Source organism: Antennarius striatus, chromosome 23, assembly GCF_040054535.1.
Source record: "Antennarius striatus isolate MH-2024 chromosome 23, ASM4005453v1, whole genome shotgun sequence".
In the NCBI taxonomy this organism is placed as follows: Eukaryota; Metazoa; Chordata; class Actinopteri; order Lophiiformes; family Antennariidae; genus Antennarius; species Antennarius striatus.
The window spans coordinates 10,061,960-10,076,460 of NC_090798.1; the positions used below are offsets into that span (position 1 = coordinate 10,061,960).

The 14,501-nt window shown below is 45.1% G+C and overlaps 1 protein-coding gene across 1 annotated transcript; it reads left to right on the top strand.

Moving 5' to 3' along the window:
• The first annotated feature begins 2,803 nt into the window (after positions 1–2,803).
• On the top strand, positions 2,804–4,278 carry LOC137590989 (integumentary mucin C.1-like). Its single transcript, XM_068308844.1, has one exon. It carries the CDS (start codon positions 2,804–2,806, stop codon positions 3,881–3,883), a length of 1,080 nt encoding a protein of 359 aa, XP_068164945.1. The 3' UTR covers positions 3,884–4,278.
• Positions 4,279–14,501: the final 10,223 nt, after the last annotated feature.

Genomic DNA, 14,501 nt, shown 5'->3' on the forward strand with positions numbered 1-14,501 from the left:
AGCCAAGCCAGGACAACCGCCTCAACCAAAACGTGAACATTCCCTCCTCCCTCTGGACAGCGTTCTGCTGCTACAGCCGTGTCTTGAAGAAGTGGCTAGCGAGCACTCACTGGGGTGAGAACATACGTGAATCAGGACTGAAATATCTGGAGACCAAGACTTTGGACGACCTCCATCGGGCGATGGGCCCCGTGGGGTCTGGGTTTGAGGTGTTTCCTGGAACTGAATGTCCTCGTCACATGACTGTTGTTGACCTTTACCCTAAACTGAAGAAGCAATGCAACTGCCCACCGTCAGCTGGAAGTACAACCACAGCTGTTCCTGGCACCACCACACCTTCACCCACAGAGGAGGTCAGCACCACCACCTCTGCACCAACATCACCCGTTCCTGGTTCTGCTACCACTCCTCAAACCATCACAGTCCCTCCAACCACCACCAAATTCACTTCACCTACTGGAGTAACCACAACCATCACCCAAACCACCACCACCCCAACCACTACCCCAATGACCACCACCACCCCCACTACTACCACAACCACCACCACCACCACAAAGAGAAAACAGGATTCTTCAGATGAGGATGAGGATGGTAGACAGCAGCACAATGGGAGGGGACAGGGAGGGGATGGTGTATCAGCAGGTGGTGGTGCATCAGCAGTTGGTGGTGCAATATCAAGTGCGGGTGCATCAGCAGTTGGTGTTGCATTAGCAGGTGGGGGTGCATTGACAGGTGCGGCTGCTAGTGTACTAGCAGGTGTTGGTCTGTTAGCTAGTATATTAGCTGGTGTGGCAAGTGGTTCTGGTTCATTAGCGGGTGGTAGCACTCACCTGGGAGGCCCCAAACTTCAATCTACCTCTACCACAGATTATATTCCCTCAACTACTAAAGCTACTGTTACCATGACATCAACTACCACAGCCAGACCAATCACAACCACTCTTTCATGGCCTGGAACTGTCACTGTTAAGAGTGAACCTACCAGTAACACACCAACCGAAACACCAACAATGCAACCCACAACTAGTGAACCCACAACTAACTCAACAACCCAAACCACAACTAGTGAACCCACAAGTCACTCAACAACCCAACCCACAACTATTGAACCCACAACTCACTCAACAACCCAGCCCACAACTAGTAAACCCACAACTAACACAACAACCCAACCTACAACTGCTGAACCCACAACTAACTCGACAACCCAACCCACAACGATTGAACCCATAACTAACTCAACAACCCAGCCCACAACTAGTGAACCCACAACTAACTCAACAACCCAACCCAAAATTACTGAACCCACAACTAACTCAAAAACCCAACCCACACCCGAAGAACCTACCACTAACTCAACAACTCAATCCACAACTACTGAACCCACAAGTAACTCAACAACCCAACCCACACCTGCTGGACCAACAACTAACTCAACAACCCAGCCCACAACTACTGATCCCATAACTAACTCAACAACCCAGCCCACAACTAGTGAACCCACAACTAACTCAACAACTCAACCCAAAATTACTGAACCCACAACAAACTCAGAAACCCAACCCACACCCGAAGAACCTACCACTAACTCAACAACTCAATCCACAACTACTGAACCCACAAATAACTCAACAACCCAACCCACACCTGCTGGACCAACAACTAACTCAACAACCCAGCCCACAACTACTGATCCCATAACTAACTCAACAACACAACCCACACCTACTAAACCAGCAACTAACTCAATCACCCAACCCACAACTAGTAAACCCACAACTAACACAACAACCCAACCTACAACTGCTGAACCCACAACTAACTCGACAACCCAACCCACAACGATTGAACCCATAACTAACTCAACAACCCAGCCCACAACTAGTGAACCCACAACTAACTCAACAACCCAACCCAAAATTACTGAACCCACAACTAACTCAAAAACCCAACCCACACCCGAAGAACCTACCACTAACTCAACAACTCAATCCACAACTACTGAACCCACAAGTAACTCAACAACCCAACCCACACCTGCTGGACCAACAACTAACTCAACAACCCAGCCCACAACTACTGATCCCATAACTAACTCAACAACCCAGCCCACAACTAGTGAACCCACAACTAACTCAACAACTCAACCCAAAATTACTGAACCCACAACAAACTCAGAAACCCAACCCACACCCGAAGAACCTACCACTAACTCAACAACTCAATCCACAACTACTGAACCCACAACTAACTCAACAACCCAGCCCACAACTACTGATCCCATAACTAACTCAACAACACAACCCACACCTACTAAACCAGCAACTAACTCAATCACCCAACCCACAACTGCTGAACCCACAACTAACTCAACAAAAGAACCCACAACTACTGAACCTACAACTAACTCAACAACCCAGCCCACAACTACTGAACCCACAACTAACTCAACAAAACAACCCACAACTACTGAACACACAACTAACTCAACAAACCAGCCCACAACTACTGAACCCACAACTAACTCAACAACACAACCCACAACTACTGAACACACAACTAACTCAACAACACAACCCACATCTAGTGAACCACAACAAAAATGGCCAGTCAGAGATCAGCAACCAGGTCTACAACTACTGGACCCGCAACTGAAACAACCAATCAGACATCAGAAACCAGGCCTACAACTACTCTACCCCCAAATGAAACAACCAATCAGAGACCAGCAACCAGGTCTACAACTAATGGACCCGCAACTGAAACAGCCAATCAGAGATCTGCAACCAGACCCACTACTATGGAACCCCCACCTGAAACAACCAACCAGAGACCAGCAACCAGGTCTACAACTACTGAATCCCCAACTGAAACAACCAATCAGACATCAGAAACCAGGCCTACAACTACTCTACCCCCAAATGAAACAACCAATCAGAGACCAGCAACCAGGTCTACAACTACTGGACCCGCAACTGAAACAACCAATCAGACATCAGAAACCAGGCCTACAACTACTCTACCCCCAAATGAAACAACCAATCAGAGACCAGCAACCAGGTCTACAACTAATGGACCCGCAACTGAAACAGCCAATCAGAGATCTGCAACCAGACCCACTACTATGGAACCCCCAACTGAAACAACCAACCAGAGACCAGCAACCAGGTCTACAACTACTGAATCCCCAACTGAAACAACCAATCAGAGATCAGAAACCAGGCCCACAACTACCGGACCCCAAAATGAAACAACCAATCCGAGACCACAAAACAGGTCTACAACTACAGAACCTTCCACTAAAACAACCAATCAGAGGCCAGCAACCAGGTCTGCAACTACTGGACCCCAAAATGAAACAACCAATCCAAGACCACCAAACAGGTCAACAACTACAGAACCTTCCACTAAAACAGCCAATCAGACATCAGCAACCAGATGTGCAACTACTGACCCCCCGACTGAAACAACCTATCAGAAACCAGCAACCAGGTCTACAACTAATGGACCCGCAACTGAAACAGCCAATCAGAGATCTGCAACCAGACCCACTACTAATGAACCCCCAACTGAAACAACCAATCAGAGACCAGCAACCAGGTCTGCAACTACTGAATCCCCAACTGAAACAACCAATCGGAGATCAGAAACCAGGCCCACAACTACTGGACCCCAAAATGAAACGACCAATCCGAGACCACCAAACAGGTCCACAACTACAGAACCTTCCACTAAAACAACCAATCAGAGGCCAGCAACCAGGCCCGCAACTACTGAAACAGCCAATCAGACATCAGCAACCAGATGTGCAACTACTGACCCCCCGACTGAAACAACCAATCAGAGACCAGCAACCAGGTCTACAACTAGTGAACCCTAACTGAAACAATCAATCAGAGATCAGCAGCTAGGCCTACAACTACAGGCCCTTCCATTGAAACAACCAATCAGAGATTGGTCCACTGCTGCCGTCCACTAACTTGTCCCCGCTTGTCTCCAGCTTTGATGTCAGTCTCCCTCCTGAGATGCATTTGATTGGATGTGGATTTTAATCCAGAATAAAGAGGGCTGCTTCATTCACCGTCTGTCACTTCAAACTGATTTGTCGTGTTTTTGAAACGGAATCATTCTTCAATTTCAGAAAAATGTTTGAAAAGTCCGATTCTGATTTTAAATGGACTTTTGAATTCTTTTGATTGTTCTGCTTTAATGTCAAAAAATAAAAAAAAACAAAGCACAAAACTGCCAATTTACCTTGAGCTGCTAAATATTAAAGGTCCCATATTCTGCTTTTTTTAATCCATGTCATTCAGCTTCCTGATGTCTAACTACACTGTACAGTGTGCCCCCTCACGCATTTGCACATCAACACTCGTGATTTCACCTCATCGTGAATTTTTGGTAGGTAGGTCACATGACACCGTACATGCATTCTATTGGCAGACGACATCCGATCCTTGAGTCTCAGAACGCATGACACAAAAATGCTTTCAGTGTGGGAACAGGTAATAAAGATAGAAGGCGGTTTAATATCTGTATGGGGAGGGTTCATAAACATTTAAATTACTGTAAATAATAAGATATATAGTTTGTCGCTATATCACAGAATTTGTTATTCGCGTGTGGTTCCTGGAACGCATTAACCGCAAGTAACGAGGGTGCACTGTGCTTGAAATGTCTTGCCTCAAACTGATCCCTGGTCCTCAATATCTTTGATTGATCAAATCACTTTGGCCCGGAAATGCTCTGTTAATGGACGTGTCTCTGAGCTCCCTCTATCAACACCCCCTCCTCCTGTCGCTCCCCCCTCGGGTTCATGTGTGTTTTGTTTACATGCGCCACGTGAACGCACGATACCATTCATCTACCATAGTCTGGAACTTCTTTAACTTTCAGTAACTTTATTACTACGTACAGTGCCTTGTGAAAGTATTGCCCCCCCCAAGAACTTTTTGACATTTTTCTACATTTCAGGCTTCAAACTTAAAGATAACAAACTGAAAATATTTTTCAAGAATCAACAACATGTGAGACACAATCGTGAAGTGGAACCAAATTTATTCAACATTTTATATTGTGTTTACAGATAAAAAACTGAAAAGAAGGACGTGCAAAAGTAGTGGGCCCCTGTTCTCTCAGCTCAACTAACCAACTCCAGAAGATCCCCGATGACCTCTGAATGATCCAATGCTGACCTAAATGACTTACAGTGACATCACCAGGCAGGCCCAGGATAAAGTTGTGGAAAAGTTCAAAGCAGGAATGGGATACAAGAAGATTTCACAATATTTAAACATCTCCAGGAGCACTGTGCGAGCAATACCGTATTGGCCCGAATATTAGACGACCCCCTCTTTTTCAAGACTCAATTTTTAAAACAGACTTTTTGAACACCAAATTTAATTTTTTAACAGAAAACATTTACAGTACATCTGCAACAAATGATTATAACAATATATTCTAGAGAAAAAGCATGTTATTTTGCCTCATTCAAATCATGCAAAAACTGTCTATCACTTCATAATATCTGAACATTTGAAGAACATATGAAGTTTGCATCATAACTTCTCCTCAGCTCCCGGTTAACCTGGCCGATCTTCGACCCACTTTTCTCCAGATTGTCGCCACGTTTCTCCATTTTCTGTTGTCTCTTATTTTCTTGTCTTTTCTTTTTTACCGCTATTTTTTATTTTTCTTCTTCGTGCTACCGCTATTCTTATTTTTCTTCTTCGTGACAGGGGTTCACTTTGGCCTGGGGAGATCAGTTCAGCATTCGCTTTAAAGATATCTGGCGCCATCTAGCGTTGTAAATGGGTATAACGCCTAGACCCCGAATGTACGACGACCCCCACTTTTTCAGTCTTATTTCAATGCAAAAAACACCGTGTTACATTCGGGCCAATACGGTAATAATAAAATGGAGAGAACATAAAATCATTGCAAACCTACTAAGATCTAGCCGTCCCTCTAAACTTTCAGTCCAAACAAGGAGGAAATTAAGCAGAGAAGCAACCAAGAGGAACATTATCACGCTGGATGACCAGGAGACATACACAGCTGAGGTGGGACAATCTGTCCATAAGATAAGTATTGGTCATCCATCCATCCATCCATCTTCCACCGCTTATCCGGAATCGGGTCGCGGGGGCAGCAGCTTCAACAGGGAGCCCCAAACTTCCCTTTCCCGGGCCACATCCACCAGCTCTGACTGGGGGATCCCAAGGCGTTCCTAGGCCAGTGTTGAGATATAATCCCTCCACCTGGTCCTGGGTCTGCCCCGAGGTCTCCTCCCAGCTGGACGTGCCAGAAACACCTCCCTAGGGAGGCGTCCCAGAGGCATCCGCACCAGATGCCCAAACCACCTCAACTGACTCCTTTCCACGCGAAGGAGCAGCAGCTCTACTCTGAGCCCCTCGCGAACAGCAGTGTTTCTCATCTTATCTCTAAGGGAGACACCAGCTATCCGCCTGAGAAAGCCCATTTCAGCCGATTGTATCCGCGATCTCGTTCTTTCGGTCATGACCCATCGCTCATGACCATAGGTGAGGGTAGGAACGAAGATTGAACGGTAGATGGAGAGCTTTGCCTCTCGGCTTAGCTCCCTCTTTGTGACAACAGGGCGGTAAAGCGACTACAATACCGCTCCTGCTGCCCCAATTCTCCGTCCAATCTCACGCTCCATTGTTCCCTCACTCGTGAACAGGACCCCAAGATACTTAAACTCCTTCACTTGTGGAAGGACCTCATTCCCCACTTGGAGAAGGCATTCCACAGGTTTCCTGCTGAGGACCATGGCCTCAGATTTGGAGGTGCTAATCCTCATCCCCGCCGCTTCACACTCGGCTGCAAACCGGACCAGTGAGCGCTGCAGGTCACAGGCTGATGACGCAAACAGGACCACATCATCTGCAAAAAGCAGTGATGCAATCCTCAGGCCACCAAACTGTAACCCCTCCTCACCACGACTACGCATCGATATCCTGTCCGTGAAAATCATGAACAGAATTGGTGATAAAGCGCAGCCCTGGCGAAGGCCAACAGCTACTCGGAACAAGTCCGACTTACTGCCGAGAACCCAAACGCAGCTCTCACTTTGGGCGTACAGGGATTGGATGGCCCTGAGGAGAGGCCCCCTCACTCCATACTCCCGCAGTACTTCCCACAGTATATCCCTGGGGACACGATCATATGCCTTCTCCAAGTCCACAAAACACATGTAGACTGGATGGGCATACTCCCAAGCCCCCTCTAGGATCCCTGTGAGAGTAAAAAGCTGGTCCGTTGTTCCACGACCAGGACGGAACCCACATTGTTCCTCCTCAATCTGAGGCTCGACAATCGGCCGGACCCTCCTTTCCAGCACCTTGGAGTAAACTTTCCCAGGGAGGCTGAGGAGTGTGATGCCCCTGTAATTGGGTCGCTTCCCTACGCCTTAAGGCTGTGGGGGGGGAAACTCTGACTGTTGTTTGTGCATATGCACCAAATATCAGTTCAGAGTATTCGGCCTTCTTGGGGTCCCTAAATGGGGTCCTTGAAGGGGACTCCATTGTTCTCCTGGGGGACTTCAACGCACACGTCGGCAATGATGGAGACACTTGGAGGGGCGTGATTGGGAGGAATGGCCTCCCTGATCTGAACCCGAGCGGTGTTATGTTGTTGGACTTCTGTGCTAGTCACAGATTGTTCATAACTAACACCATGTTCGAACACAAGGATGCTCATAAGTGTACCTGGTACCAGAGCACCCTGGGTCGGAGGTCAATGATTGATCTTGTGATCGTATCATCTGACCTTCGACCGTGTGTTTTGGACACTCGGGTGAAGAGAGGGGCAGAGCTGTCAACTGATCACCACCTGGTGGTGAGTTGGGTCCGTTGGCGGAGGAAACCTTTGGATAGACCTGGTAAGCCCAAACGAGTAGTGTGGGTGAACTGGGAACGTCTGGAGGAGGACTCTGTCCGTGAGGCCTTCAATTCACACCTCCGAAGGAGCTTCTGTGCATCCCTGTGGAGGCTGGGGGCATTGAACCTGAATGGTCGATGTTCAAAACTTCCATTGCTGATGCTGCAGCTGAGAGCTGTGGTCTCAAGGTCTTGGGTGCCTCAAGGGGCGGTAACCCTCGAACACCGTGGTGGACCAGGGAAGTCAGGGAAGCCGTCCGACTGAAGAAGGCCTTCAGGGGCATGTTGTCCCTGGGGACTCCTGAAGCAGTTGCAGGGTACCGACGGGCCAAAAGGACTGCAGCCTCGGCTGTGATGGAGGCAAAACAGAGGGTGTGGGTGGAGTTCGGAGAGACTATCGGACGGCACCAAAGTTGTTCTGGAGGACTGTCCGACACCTCAGGAGGGGGAAACGGGGAACCATCCAAGCTGTATACAGCAAAGATGGGACACTGTTGACCTCGACTGAGGAGGTTGTCGGTCGGTGGAAGGAACACTTTGAGGAACTCCTGAATCCAACTACCCCAACTGACCCGTCCTCTGTTGCAGAGGCAGAGCTGGAGGATGATGGGGGATCAGAGTCAATCTCTCGGGGCGAAGTCACCGAGGTAGTTTAACAACTGCACGGTGGCAAAGCCCCGGGTGTTGATGAGATTCGCCGGGAAATGCTGAAGGCTCTGGGTGTTGAGGGGCTGTCGTGGATGACACGCCTCATTAACATTGCGTGGAAGTCTGGGACAGTGCCGAAAGAGTGGCAGACTGGGGTGGTGGTTCCTCTTTTTAAAAAGGGGGACCAGAGGGTGTGAGTATTGGTCATACTCTGCATAAATCTGGCCTTTAAGGAAAAGTGGCAGGAGAAATCCATTTCTGAAAGAAAAACCATAAAAAGGCCCGTTTGGAGTTTTCCAGAAGCCACGTGGGAGACACAGATGACATGTGGGACAAGGTGCTCTGGTCACATGAGACCAAATTGGAACTTTTTGGGCTGAATGCGAAATGTTAAGTTTGGCTTAAGTGTAACACTGCACATAACCCTGAAAACACCATCCCCACTGTCAAACATGGTGGTGGCAGCATCATGCTGTGGGGTTGCTTTTCTTCAGCAGAGATGGGAAGATTGTTAGAGTTGATGGGAAGATGGATGGAGCCAAATACAGGGTGATTCTGGCATAAAATCTGTTGGAGTCTGCAAAAGACCTGAGGATGGGGTGGAGGTTCACCTTCCAAAAGGACTATAATCTTAAAAATAAATTCAAATCTACAATGGAATGGTTTAAAACTAACCATACAAAGGTGTTAGAATGGCCAAGCAAAAGTCCAGACCTCAATCCAATAGAGCATCTGTGGAAAGATCTGAAAATTGCTGTGCACTGATGATCTCCATCTAACCTTAAGGAACCTGAGCTATTTCGTAAGGAGGAATGGGCAAATATTTGTCTCAAGATGTGCAAAACTTATAGAGACATACACAAAAACACTTGCGGCTGTGATCGCAGCAGAAGGAGGTTTTACAAAGTACTAACTTAAAGGGGGCCAATACTTTTGCACATCCTACGTTTCAGTTTTTATTTGTCAAACACAATATAAAATGTTAAATAAATTTGGTTCCACTTCACCATTGTGTCTCACATATTTTTGATTCTTGAAAAATATTTTCAGTTTTTTATCTTTAAGTTAGAAGCCTGAAATGTAGAAAATGTCAGAAAGTTCTTGGGGGGCCAATACTTTCGCAAGGCACTGTATTTCGCTTTTATTTTTCTTGTGTTTTTCTCTCTTGTTAAAAACTGTTGATTTCTCTGCGCTGAGCCTGGAGCCACTTTCTCAGTCAGCCGAACGTGAGTCCGTTGTTCATTATGTAAACACTACATGGGCTGATTCTACTGAGACTACTGTTAAACATTGCAAAGAATTTAAAACACACAGTGTTTGCAAATGGGAGTAATTCAGAGTAGTTGAAGCTAGACTAAGGGCAGAAGTGAGCATTTGTGAGCAGCATTATGTTTTCATGCCAAAAAAAGAGTACTACAGATGCAGTATTTGCTTTGAGGGTGTTGATAGAGAAGTACAGAGAAGGCCAGAGGGAGCTGCATTGTGTTTTTGTAGATCTGGAGAAACAGGGTGCCCAGAGAGGAACTGTGGTATTGTATGAGGAAGTCTGGAGTGGCAGAGAAGTATGTTGGAATGGTGCAGGACATGTATGAGGACTGTAAGACAGTGGTGAGGTGTGCTGTAGGTGTGACAGAGGAGTTCAAGGTGGAGGTGGGACTGCATCAGGGATCAGCTCTGAGCCCCTTCTTGTTCGCTATGGTGATGGACAGGCTGACAGACGAGGTTAGACAGGAATCTCCATGGACTATGATGTTTGCAGATGACATTGTGATCTGTAGTGAGAGCAGGGAACAGGTGGAGGAGAAGCTAGAGAGGTGGAGGTTTGTCCTGGAAAGGAGAGGAATGAAGGTTAGCCACAGTAAGACCAGGGGTGGACAGTAACGGAGTAAATTTACTTAAGTACCGTACTTAAGCACAGATTCTGAGGATTTTTACTTTACTCAAATACTAAAATTCTTTCATACTTATTACTCTTACTCGAATACATTTCCAAGGCAAAGATTTTTACTCTTACTCAAGTTAATTTCTGAGAAGGCTCATGAATACTCGTTACTTCCTGTTGTTGTTGTTTTTTTTTGTTCCCCCTCCCCCTAAAATGCAATTGGCCACACGCAGTGTTCGTCAAAGAAAGAAACCTATCACAGTTCACGTTTTCAACTGGTATTTACGTAAAAGCAGCAATACGTCATCCCCTACCCAATCAGCTCAAGACAAGACCGCGATGGCAATGGCAACTGCGGAGGAAGCCTCCGTTGAATCTGATGAACACGATGAGCCAGAGTTTTATGAGGCGGAGGAAGAAAACCCATGGCCTCATCTTAAAGATATGTTTGAGTTTGTAGAAGTGGAAAAAGGACAACGTGGACTCGGACAAGAAAAAGTACATTTTCAAATGCTTATTGTGTTTGCCGAAGAAAAACTACGTCTCTGCTTTCAACAACTCCACGTCCAACCTGAATAAACACGTTGACGTAAATTAACAGCAGATTTTCACCATGTGTAATGACACTGACATTACCCCCAGTGTCCTTACTTAATCCACTGATTGAAGTCAGCATAGGAAAGGTACAGTTTCATGACAGTACAGTAAGGTCAACTGAAAGGATGAACACCGCAATAACGCTTTTAGGTAGAAATGTGATAATGGTAAAATTATCCGGAATCAATGGGGGTACATTTATTAAAATTATTGTTTTAGGAATGTGACAATTCAAACATATTATTTAACTCAAGTCTCCCTGGCATGAGTAATCAATAGATAAAAATTCATTTTGTGGGTGAAATACTCCTGGTGGAATGAAAGTGACAATGTTAAATGTATTTATTTTTAAGCAGTCACCTTTTGATGCTAATCTGTGTTTACAATTTTAAATAAAGTATACTTTTGCCTTTTAGAGGTCCCATAAAGCACACTCACAACTGACTTCAGCATCCTTGAAGAGGTAAGCTAAATGAGAGCCTGGGACATCTTCCACGGATCTCAAACAGATGAAGCTTCAAGAAACCAAGCAAATATTTCAGAAAAAAGTTGACAATGCAGTACTCAACTTCATAGTCCAAGGTCTTCAGCCCTTCTATCTTGTTGAGCTACCAGCTTTTCAGAGCCTTGTCAAAGATCTACAGCCAAAGATTACCCTTATGTCTCGAACCACTGTCCAGTACAAGCTTGCCCATGCCACAGGGCTGATGAAGGAAAAGATAAAGGAAGATATGAGGAAGGCTTCGTACATAGCTACAACAACGGACTGCTGGTCTGCTAGAAGGGGAAGTTATATTGGAATCACAGCACATTGGCTGGATCCACATAGCTTTAAGAGGCATTCTGTCGCTCTTGCATGCACGCAGTTGAAGGGCTCTCACACATTAGATGTCCTGGCAGGTGCGTTAAATGACATACACTCAGAGTATGAAATCCGTGAGAAAATTGTAAGAACCACAACTGATAATGGATCAAACTGCCTCAAAGTGTTCCGTGTATTTGGAGAAGATGAAAACAACAATGTTGCTACTGAGGAGACAACTGCTGAGGAGACCACTAATGAAGAAGATGAGCCTGATGACCCAGAGACTGAGGAGGAGGTGGACTTCATTGATGTTGATGCTATTTTGGCTGAAGATGATGGTCTCCAGTACGAGCTGCCAAAGCACCATCGTTGTGCTTGTCATCTGTTATAGCTTGTGTCGTCAGTGGATGTCCATGAGGCAAACAAGACCGTGCAATACAAGAACTTTCAAGGTCCACCTTTGCCAAATATCAGGCTCTGTGGAACAAGACATCAAGGTCAACAGCTGCTGCAAAGGTCGTGGAAAAGCACTGCAAACTCCAGCTCGTTCAACATAATGCCACAAGATGGAACAGCTTCTACGTGGCTGTAGGGCGAATACTGAGGATCATCAAAGACCAAGGAGAGGGTGCTGTGAGAGCTGTCTGTGCTGCATTCAATCTGCCAATTTAAGTAGTAAATGTTTGTTTCATTACCTGCACTCACTGTAATACAAATACCCTTTGCTGAACTTGTAGGAAAAATCCTAGTAAAGCATGTGTGAGAAAATGGGGTCTAGTTTTCTCCATAGCACCTAATAAGCACTGTGTCTATCTGTGTCTGTATCTGTGTGACAGGTACAGTCCAGCTGAAATCGCCTTTTTGGGTGAATATGTCACCACCATGGCTCCACCCGTGAAGTCACTGGATATACTGCAGGGAGAATCCAACATTCACCTGGGATGGCTCCTCCCTACAATCACTACTCTCATCTCCAAGCTTGAGAAGATAAGTGGATCGCTCAAATACTGCAAGCCACTGGTTGATGCACTCCTAGGTGGGGTGAAGAAACGGTTTGGGGAAATGATGTCTGACCCAGAAGTGATTGCTGCAGCGATTCTTCACCCAAAGTTCAAGTCATCCTGGACGACTGATGATGTCCTCCAACTAGGGTTCCAGTTGGTCCCCAGTTAAACAAGTTGGTTGGGCCTGTATGGCTCCATTTGGTCTAGTGTGTGTATGGAAGGGGGGAATTGTTTAATAAAATGTAGAAATGACATAATTGTCCTCTTTGATGATTCCATTAATTTTATTTTCATTTTTATAGATGTTGGGGAAGGCTTGGTACAGTATAACATAATGGTTCTACAGACAAGCACATCAGTGTAGGTGGTTTCAAAGAGTTTTCTCTGAAACAAGAGATACAAGTTACTATATATAAAATTGTAAAATGACAGTAATTCAGTCAGGTCCATTCTCATCAAAGATTAAAAAAAATAGGAATTTACTCTTACTTTAAGTACATTTACTCTTGAATACTTAAGTACATTTAAAAGCAAGTACTTTTTTACTCTTACTCAAGTAATGTATTGACTGGGCTACTCTTACTTGTAGGGTAGTAAATTTTGATCAGAAGTATTTGTACTCTTACTCAAGTACTGGGGTCAAGTACTCTGTCCATCTCTGAGTAAGACAGAGTATATGTGTGTGAATGAGAGGGACCCAAGTGAAAGAGATCAAGAAGGTGGAGGATTTTAAGTACAGTGGTACCTCTACTTACGAAATTAATTGGTTCCGGAAGGAATTTCGTAAGTAGAAAATTAAGTAGAAAATTACGTAAGTAGAGATGCGTTTTCCATGCAAATGCCCTAATCTGTTCCAAGCCCCCCAAAATTCCGACACAAATGTTTTATAAAGCATACAAATGCATCAAAACATGTAACAAATACATGTTACAATTAGATTATTACACAATAAATGAGAGTTGTGCATAACGTAAAAAACAAAGAATAGAATAATGAATAAAAATGATGGTCATTTACCTTTTAACTGCTGTTCTCATTGTTTTTTGCCCTCTTTGGTTCATGCCAAACAACAGAGTGAATTCCAGTCCTCCTTCTGAACTTCTCCAACCACCCACGTGATGCCTTAAACTCCTTAAACTTCCTTTTGTTTTAATAACGTGGTGATTGTAGATGCATTACGGCCATATTCTTTGGAGAGATCAACCAAACGCATCCCTTTTTCATGCTTTTCTATTATCTCTTGCATTGTTTGTATGGACAAAAAAAAACTTTTTTCTTTGTCTTTTCTTTTCCTCTTTTCTCCGTCACTTTCTTGGGGTCCATAGTGAATACTCAAAAAGTTAACACAGTATATTTACCCAAAACAGAGAGCCGAATGACGAGGACCCTGCATAAACACCGGTCTAGCTCCACACAGAGGTCCTTCTTAGCCAATGTGATGCCAGGTAGATACTAGGTAATAGCCAATGGCAGAGCAGCTATGAGAATGTCGTGTTCAGGAACCTGTGGGAGCTGCGAGTATCAGCCCATACTGTATTTTTACATTTCGTAAGTCGAAATTTCTACGTAACTAGAAGCAATATTTTCCTGCTGAGAAATTTCGTAAGTAGAAAATTTCGTAAGTAGAGACATTTGTAAGTAGAGGTACCACTGTACTTAAG